The sequence below is a fragment of the Labrus mixtus genome, chromosome 15 (genome assembly GCF_963584025.1).
Source record: "Labrus mixtus chromosome 15, fLabMix1.1, whole genome shotgun sequence".
NCBI classification, from domain to species: domain Eukaryota; kingdom Metazoa; phylum Chordata; class Actinopteri; order Labriformes; family Labridae; genus Labrus; species Labrus mixtus.
In genome coordinates this window covers 11,142,979-11,152,794 of record NC_083626.1, presented here as the reverse complement: position 1 = coordinate 11,152,794, position 9,816 = coordinate 11,142,979, and the positions used below count along the sequence as shown (strand labels likewise).

Below are 9,816 nucleotides of genomic sequence, written 5' to 3'. Positions count from 1 at the left end.
CAGGAGGCCCAGTCTGGGTGAGTAAACCGGACCGACTCTAGCCGAGACCAGGGACTGAGACCAGGGCTCGAGTATGAACCCACAAATAATTATAAATCTTTATTATATATTATATTATAAATATATAAGAGAGAAAGGATTAATTATGACGTCACAATAAAGGAAAGAGAGGTCCGCGTGCTCCAAAACCTCCAAGATAAAAAACACGTTCAGCATCGATTAACCGACTGATCTCTTTAACGAGTTTGATGAGAGGGTGAAAAAGCAACCTTCATGTTGAAACTGAAACATTAAAAACATCAAAAAGTATTTCAGAGTTCACATGATCATTTTATCACCAACACACTTAAAATATTCTGATTTAAATCAAAATATTATTCTGATTTAAATCAAAATATTATTCTGATTTAAATTAAAATATTATTCTGATTAAAATTCAAATATTATTCTGATTTAAATTAAAATATTCTGATTTAAAGTATTCTGATTTAAATTTAATTATTCTCATTTAAATGAAAGTATTCTGATTTAAAGTATTCTGATTTAAATTTAATTATTCTCATTTAAATGAAAGTATTCTGATTTAAAGTATTCTGATTTAAATTTAATTATTCTGATTTAAAGTATTCTGATTTAAATTATTCTGATTTAAATGAAAGTATTCTGATTTAAAGTATTCTGATTTAAATGAAAGTATTCTGATTTAAATGAAAGTATTCTAATTTAAATTAAATTATTCTGATTTAAATGAAAGTATTCTGATTTAAATGAAAGTATTCTGATTTAAATAAAATTATTCTGATTTAGATTAAAGAGTTCTGATTTAATGATGTTTAGATATTAAAGGTGTGAATCCTCTCTGAGTTCAGGTTCATATTTAGTTTTTAAATCTTTGAAGTCTCTAAACGTCATTAAACATTTCTTCTTTATATCATTAAAGTCTGATTTATTAATGTAATGAGAGTTAAAAACACCTCAGAATAAATATTTAAATAATAAATAATCTATAATAAATAATAGTGTGTGTGTGTGTGTGTGTGTGTGTGTGTGTGTGTGTCTGTGTGTGTGTGTGTGTGTGCGGGTGTGTGCGTGTGTGTGTGTGTGTGTGTGTGTGTGTGTGTGTGTGTCTCTCTCTGTGTGTGTGTGTGTGTGTGTGTGTGTGTGTGTGTGTGTGTGTGTGTGTCTGTGTGTGTGTCTGTGTGTGTGTTTTAAAGTTCACAGACTAAAAGAGGAATCTTTACTGAATCCAAACCTGTTGGTTACCACGGCAACAACAAAACAATGAACTAACTGTCAGATTGTCTGAGACTGAGCGAGCGGCAGAGACCGTTTCACAGACCTGTGATGTCATACTTCAGGTCACACGGCATGATGGAGACGGGATCAAACCAAATGTTGTACTTAAATGTTTTGTGTTGTCCCGTGTGTCCCGCGTGCTCAGAGCTCATGGACGACATGTCCACCGAGGGTCGGGAGTGTGTGAACTGCGGCTCGGTGTCCACGCCGCTGTGGCGCAGGGATGGAACCGGACACTACCTGTGCAACGCGTGTGGCCTCTACCACAAGATGAACGGAATCAACAGACCGCTAATCAAACCGCACAAACGACTGGTGAGAGACACACACACACACACACACACACACACACACACACACACACACACAGCTTAGCTCCACTGAGCCACAGCAGTCCGTAATGTGGCATAGTTGGTACAGTTGGTCGTCTTTCAACTGGAAGGTCAAGGGTTTGATCCCCAGCTCCTGCAGCCACATGTCCGATGTGTCCAAGAAACTTAAACCGGATTTCCTCCCGCTGCTTCGTTGGCGGAGTGTAAGTGTGTATGAATGGATGAGTAATACTGATGGACTCTTTACTCAGCAGCCTCTACCATCAGTGTGTGAATGTGTTTGTCTATCACTCTGTGTGTTTGGGTGTAGTCTGGAGATGGGTGTGGGATGGACGGTGTGTGTGTGTGGGGGGGGGGGGGGGGGGGGATTCAAGGCCTCCCAGCTGTGTCGGTCCTTCTCCAGTTTGGTCCAGTTTTCAAGTTATATTTGTCCGGCTCTGACCTCGCCCTTGAACGAGATGTTTGTACTCTCTGCAGAAATTGAGACTAAGGCCCCATCCACACGTATACGATTTTTTTGAAAACGTAGTATTTTCTCTCCCTTTTGGCCTCCCGTCCACATGAAAACAATTGAAAACTGAGTTTTTGGTCACTGCAAACAAAGTCTTTGAAAAACGCATTCCAAGGTGGAGATTTAAAAAAAAATCACGTTTACTTGTATTCGTGTGAACAGTTAAAACGGTTAAAACGGAGCTTTTTGTAATAGTGACGTAATTACATCAACTTGCGTGTTGAGCATGCGTCATGCGTCATAACCAAGATGGCAGGCTACCGGTTTGTTTACATCTGTTCGCTGCTGTTAGGTTTAATTACATGAATTGCATTCAAGTGTAACTCTAAGCAGCAACTCCACTTCGTCGTCCGTCCAAACGAATGAATCGGCTTTGTGTTTGTTGACTTGTTTCGCCATCTTTTCCAAATCGCCGCTGTCAAAAGGACGCTTAATACGCATGCTCGCAATGTTCTTTTACGGTGTTTGACGTGAATGAGACACAGCTATTATCGCCACCTACTGGCCTGGCATGCTTATGGCATGCTTATGTGAGCGTTTTCCATCGTTTTTGCGTTGCCATGTGGACTAAGATTTTTTAAAAACTGTTGGTGTGGACAGGATTTTTTTTGCAACTGGAGGGGGGGAAACAGGTTTTTAGAAATATCCGTATACGTGTGGACGTGGCCTAAGCTGGGAGAGAGAGGTGTGTGTGTGTGTGTGTGTGTGTGTGTGTGTGTGTGTGTGTGTGTTGTCAGACTTTATGACTCGAGGATGGAGAGTGATTGTTGTTGTTTGAAACTTCACGGTGACGTCGTGCCGTTGATCTCTCAGGATATATTTAAAGACACAGAGACGACAGATTTATGGTTTTTTAAAGTTTTGTTGTGAGAAAAAAATGTTTCAAACATTTATCTGTGGCCGGCTTTGTGATCTCTCTTTTATCTCATGTTATGGTTTCTCCTCGTCTGTCCTGCAGCAGACGACGTCTCGCCGGGCCGGTCTCTGCTGCACAAACTGTCACACCAGCACGACCACGCTGTGGAGACGAAATGCTGACGGAGAGCCCGTCTGCAACGCCTGTGGACTCTACATGAAGCTGCACGGGGTAAAATAAGCTCCTCACATTAATGTGGAAAGAGGAGCCATGCTCTGTCAGGTACCCTCGCTCACCTGTCCCCCCCTCCTTCAGGTACCCCGACCTCTGGCCATGAAGAAAGAGAGCATTCAGACCAGGAAGCGGAAACCAAAGACGCCCAAAAATAAAACAGGTGAGTAAAGAAAGAACCACACAGCAGCTTCTTACAGAGTCTCTACATTCAGTGGTACTCCTCCTGTGACTGTCCTTTAGGCTCCACCCCCTCCGACAGCAGCTCTCCGTCCTCGCTCTCTGTCTCTGAACACGCCTCCACCATCAAGAGTGAACCCAACATGACCCCGTCCCCGTACGCCAGACACACCATCACATCTGCCACTCAGGTACCCTCCTATACGTGTGTGTGTGTGTGTGTGTGTGTGTGTGTGTGTGTGATATTACCCTAACCCTAAACCTTTTTCACACTATGATTATGTAACTGGGCCGTAATGAAGCCCCGCCCCCATGACCTCCTTGATTCATAGTGTCGTGATATTCATGTCCTGGTCTGTGTGTTAACATGGTTACGCTGTGACGCTATGAGTCATCAAGGTGAGATCTCTTGACTCATGACTTCATCAGGGTGAGATCTGCTGACTCATGACTTCATCAGGGTGCGATCTGCTGACTCATGACTTCATCAGGGTGAGATCTGCTGACTCATGACTTCATCAGGGTGAGATCTGATGACTCATGACTTCATCAGGGTGACTCATGACTTCATCGGGGTGAGACCTGCTGACTCATGACTTCATCAAGGTGAGACCTGCTGACTCATGACTTCATCAGGGTGAGATCTGCTGACTCATGACTTCATCAGGGTGAGACCTGCTGACTCATGACTTCATCAGGGTGACTCATGACTTCATCAGGGTGAGACCTGCTGACTCATGACTTCATCAGGGTGACTCATGACTTCATCAGGGTGAGACCTGATGACTCATGACTTCATCAGGATGACTCATGACTTCATCAAGGTGAGATCTGCTGACTCATGACTTCATCAGGGTGAGACCTGCTGACTCATGACTTCATCAGGGTGACTCATGACTTCATCAGGGTGAGCTCTGCCGACTCATGACTTCATCAGGGTGAGATCTGCTGACTCATGACTTCATCAGGGTGAGATCTGCTGACTCATGTCTTCAGTCTGATGCTTCTCCACAGCTGGAACATGAGGGTGTTTAGTTGGCGAACAGACCAGAGCTTCAGTTCACAAAGATGTAAACGAATCACTACTTTTATTAGTAACTCCAGTTTAGTGACCATTTAGACTGACATCATATGAACACCTGTTAACGTTCAGTGTGAATGTCTCCGTCCCCCCAGCAGACGGCGTCTCAGCTGGACGGCCTGGCTTCAGGACATGTGGACATTAAATACGAGGACTTCCCCTTCACCCCGACCTCCATGTCCGCACAGAACTGGTGCGCTCTGTCTCAGGCCTGAACTTCCTCCACCTGCAACCAACGCCTGATGACATCACAGCTGATGACTTCACACAGGTGGATGTGGCTCCATGGGGGAGGACAGACAGAGCTCCACCCAGCTTTCTCCAGCGCTGCAGGAGAGAGAGACCAAACCTGGCCAACAACAGGACTACACCAGGCCCAAAACAGGACCAGAACAGGTCAACATCAGGACCAAACCAGGACCAAACATGGTCAACAACAGGACTACACCCGACCAACAACTGAACCAAAGACAGGACTACACTAGGCCAAAATCTGAACCAAAAACAGGACTACACTAGGCCAACATCTGAACAAAAAACAAAACTACACCAGGCCAAGATCTGAACCAAAAACAGGACTACACTAGGCCAAGAACTGAACCAAAAACAGGACTACACCAGGCCAAGATCTGAACCAAAAACAGGACTACACCAGGCCAAGATCTGAACTAAAAACAGGACTACACTAGGCCAAGAACTGAACCAAAAACAGGACTACACTAGGCCAAGATCTGAACCAAAAACAATACCATACCTGACCAGTAAGAACCAGGTTGGCATGGACCAAAACAGGACCAAACTCAACGTTAAACAGGACTACACCAGACCAAAAACAGGACTACACCAGACCAAAAACAGGACTACACCAGGCCAAAAATAGGACTACTCAAGACCAAAAACAGGACTACACCAGACCAAAAACAGGACCATTCAGGATAATCCAACAGCTCAATGAGGCCTAACCCAGGTCTAAAAAGGGACTAAACAGGGCCCAAACCAGGACTAAGCAAAGACTAAGACTGGACTAAAAGAAGGGCTAAATCAGGTTTAAACATGGACTGAATCAGGAAGTAACCAGGACTGCTGAACTAACGTCCTGTGAGGTCCAATGAGAGCTTCCTATGAGGTAAAGACGTGTCACAGAGGATGGCGTGGAGGTAAACACGGGGTTTAATAACCTTTGAAAGCTCATCATCGTCTAAACGGGATCTTCGTCGGAGAATAGTTTGTGTGTTTTGTTGTCAGAGCAGAAACAGAAGAGGTTTTTTATGACGACGTGTAGATGGTTAACTTTTATAGGCTCATTATTTATGTGGAGATAAGGACAGGTGAAGCCTCTGCAGGTTGATTCACTCACATTAGGACTTATTAGTTTTAACAGCAGACACACAAAACCCGTCTTTAGAACCAGGCCTACACGTCAGGACTTCATCACTTATTATGAGACGTGACGTGCAATGACCTTGAATGAAGGAAACAAAAAGAAGGAGATAAACGTTTAATCATATTTTATTGTGAAAGTTTTGAATTTTATTGTGAAATTGTTGTAAAGAAGTCTCTGATTGCTCTTTAGAATCTGTTCTTGTAAATAAACTGATTCACATTTTATTCACCTGATGTTTGATTTCTCTCCAATATTTTAATCAAACATTTTACTGACATCACTCCTCCATCAGAGCCCAGTCCTCTATCAGAGCCCAGTCCTCCATCAGAGCCCAGTCCTCTATCAGAGCCCAGTCCTCTATCAGATCCCAGTCCTCCATCAGAGCCCAGACCCCTATCAGATCCCAGTCCTCCATCAGAGCCCAGTCCTCCATCAGATCCCAGTCCTATATCAGATCCCAGTCCTCTATCAGAGCCCAGTCCTCTATCAGATCCCAGTCCTCTATCAGATCCCAATCCTATATCAGATCCCAGTCCTCCATCAGATCCCAGTCTTCCATCAGAGCCCAGTCCTCTATCAGATCCCAGTCCTCTATCAGATCCCAATCCTATATCAGATCCCAGTCCTCCATCAGATCCCAGTCCTCTATCAGAGCCCAGACCTCCGTCAGATCCCAGTCCTCCGTCAGAGCCCAGTCCTCTATCAGATCCCAGTCCTCCGTCAGAGCCCAGTCCTCCATCAGATCCCAGTCCTCTATCAGAGCCCAGTCCTCTGTCAGAGCCCAGTCCTCCATCAGATCCCAGTCCTCCATCAGAGCCCAGTCCTCCATCAGATCCCAATCCTCTATCAGATCCCAGTCCTCCATCAGAGCCCAGTCCTCAATCAGATCCCAGTCCTATATCAGATCCCAGTCCTCCATCAGATCCCAGTCCTCCATCAGAGCCCAGTCCTCCATCAGATCCCAGTCCTATATCAGATCCCAGTCCTCCATCAGATCCCAGTCCTCTATCAGAGCCCAGGCCTCCATCAGATCCCAATCCTATATCAGATCCCAGTCCTCCATCAGATCCCAGTCCTCCATCAGAGCCCAGTCCTCCATCAGATCCCAGTCCTATATCAGATCCCAGTCCTCCATCAGAGCCCAGTCCTCTATCAGATCCCAGTCCTCTATCAGAGCCCAGTCCTCTATCAGATCCCAGTCCTCCATCAGATCCCAGTCCTCCATCAGAGCCCAGTCCTCCATCAGATCCCAGTCCTATATCAGATCCCAGTCCTCCATCAGAGCCCAGTCCTCTATCAGATCCCAGTCCTCTATCAGAGCCCAGTCCTCCATCAGATCCCAGTCCTCCATCAGAGCCCAGTCCTCTATCAGATCCCAGTCCTCTATCAGATCCCAGTCCTCTATCAGAGGAAGGTTAGGGTTAGCCTGTTATCTGATAGCACATTCATTGATTAACGTTCAAAACCATCCACTTCTACGTGTACATCCACTGAGACTTTTCGCTTTTTAGTATCAGCCATTGACACACTATGATGTTCAACTGTAATATCATATTATGAGTTAGCTAGCTAGCGTTAGCTCACGTAACCAGCCTGTGTGTGTGTGTGTTTGAGAGGGAGAGGGGACACTATTAAAAGTCTGTACAGCATACACACTATAGAGTTAGTCACAACAGGGCAAACACATGCAGCATGCTTATTATTAAGAAACCTCCGTGTCAGGTACAAACAGTCAACAGGTGAGTTCACATCCAGAGCAGAGCAGGGACAGTGTTAGTGCTGATATCTGAGATATGAGCAGTATGGTCAGAGGAAGAGAAGAGGTCTACATAGTCTGTGCTTACTGTAGGTGGTACATTAAGCACACTAGCTGTGACTCCTTGATACCTTCAGACAACTGACCACTCATCTATCTGTTGTGATTGTGTTTGCAGAAAGTCACAAGGGACCATGGTGGGATGGCTACTGTGGTCTGATCTACCAGCAGACCAGAATCCTGTGGTCTACTGCAGTGAGGGACACCAGTCAGGAGGGTCAGGATGAGGAGACAGGGACTGGATGTTCACAAGACCACCCAGCTCCAACTTAGACCTTCATCGTCTACTTGATTATATATAGTGGGTTAATGTGTGTGTTAATGTGTGTGTGTGTGTGTTTATTTTGTGTGTTAATGTGTGTGTGTGTGTGTGTGTGTGTTAATGTATATGTGTGTTAATGTGTGTGTGTGTATATGTGTGTTAATGTGTATATGTGTGTGTGCATGTGTAGCAGGGCATGTTCTATTGTATCGTGTTTAAACGTTGACCAAAGGTTGAGCTCCAGGTCGTCTTTATGGCGGTCGGGTCCAGGTCGTCTTTATGGCGGTCGGGTCCAGGTCGGCCTCTCTGCGACGCGGCTGCTGCTTTACAGCCGCCCTGGCGACATCCCGGCACCAACAACAGCGGCGCTTTATGACTGTTGGCCAACAGGCTGCTTCTTATCAGCTGCTGGGAGAGGCGTGCAGGTGAACACACCTGGAGGAGAGTAAAGAGGCTTTGAGATAAACAGCAGACGTTTAGATTCACTTCTCCATCATGTCGTCATCAACAGCAGCTCCTGCAGAAGGAGATCAATAAAGACTAAAAGTTCAATGTGTGTGTGTGTGTGTGTATTTGTTTGTGTGTTTGTTAACATGTTAACAAATCTGAGACTATTTCAGTATAAAGTTGAGACGACAAACTGAGCAAAGGTTCAAATACAACTAGAGCGCCATAAACCAAAGTACATGTTACACACACACACAGACACACACGCACAAATATACACACAGACACACAAATATACAAACGCACACACACACACAGACACACGCACGCACACGCACAAATATACACACACACAGACACACACACACACACACGCACAAATATACACACACACACACAGACACATACACACACACACAGACTCAGAGCCTGTGGTGACCCTGTAGTGTTCATGTATTCTCTGAGCAGCCTCGTGGTATTATTAGCTGAGGGTCTGTACACACAGTGATTCTAAAACACAACAGGAGAGCGAGCAAGGATAAAAACAGACGACAGGCTGATGGATGACTCGGAGACACTCAAGAACAATGACTTCCTGACCTACAGTTTGATTGTTTCCTCGAGAAAAAAAAAGTTACAGGAAGTTTAGGCGGGGGGACATGACCTTTAGGGTGGAATTAATAAAAAGTCCCTCATCAATTCATACACATACTTCACACACACATTTATAAAAAACACTTACAACACACACACACATTTAAATACACACATCGACGACACACACACGGGCATAGACCTACATTTTTTTTCCATTGAGTCGTGATAGTTGAAGCTCCTAGATTCTCTTTAATATTTATAGTAACACTTTATAATAACCACCGTCTACCTCCCATAGTACATTTAGAGACTGTAGGTACCACGAGCAGGCCTGATAACTGAAGGCTCTACCTTCCATAGTACATTTAGAGACTGTACCATGAGCAGGTCTGATAACTGAATGCTGTACCTTTCACAGTACATTGAGAGACTGTAGTTACCACGAGCAGGTCTGATAACTGAAGGCTCTACCTCCCATAGTACATTTAGAGGCCGTAGGTACCACGAGCAGGCCTGATAACTGAAGGCTCTACCTCCCATAGTACATTTAGAGACCGTAGGTACCACGAGCAGGTGTGATAACTGAAGGCTCTACCTCCCATAGTACATTTAGAGACTGTACCACGAGCAGGCCTGATAACTGAAGGCTTTACCTCCCATAGTACATTTAGAGGCCGTAGGTACCACGAGCAGGTGTGATAACTGAAGGCTCTACCTCCCATAGTACATTTAGAGACCGTAGGTACCACAAGCAGGCCTGATAACTGAAGGCTCTACCTCCCATAGTACATTTAGAGACTGTAGCACGAGCAGGTCTGATAAC

At 44.9% G+C, this 9,816-nt stretch overlaps 2 protein-coding genes across 4 annotated transcripts in view; both read left to right on the top strand.

The window, feature by feature from the left end:
• gata5 (GATA binding protein 5) overlaps positions 1-6,095 on the top strand; it is a 6,979-nt gene extending 884 nt beyond the window's left edge. For 2 of the 3 annotated variants that reach the window (XM_061056810.1, XM_061056809.1), the window contains 6 exons: positions 1-17; positions 1,442-1,611; positions 3,098-3,226; positions 3,311-3,389; positions 3,470-3,597; positions 4,583-6,095. The exon at positions 1-17 is cut by the window's left edge. In XM_061056810.1, the coding sequence (XP_060912793.1) occupies positions 1-17; positions 1,442-1,611; positions 3,098-3,226; positions 3,311-3,389; positions 3,470-3,597; positions 4,583-4,702 (643 nt within the window). In that variant the 3' untranslated portion in view covers positions 4,703-6,095. The remainder of the gene's footprint in view (positions 18-1,441; positions 1,612-3,097; positions 3,227-3,310; positions 3,390-3,469; positions 3,598-4,582) is intronic. The other variant, XM_061056811.1, reaches the window with a different exon arrangement.
• A 16-nt stretch (positions 6,096-6,111) lies between these two features.
• Positions 6,112-7,960, top strand: LOC132989536 (uncharacterized; the record flags this gene model as incomplete). Its single annotated transcript, XM_061057228.1, has 2 exons — positions 6,112-7,285; positions 7,806-7,960. Coding segments are annotated over 2 exons (1,329 nt in total), but the record flags the coding sequence as incomplete, so codon positions are not given.
• Positions 7,961-9,816: the final 1,856 nt, after the last annotated feature.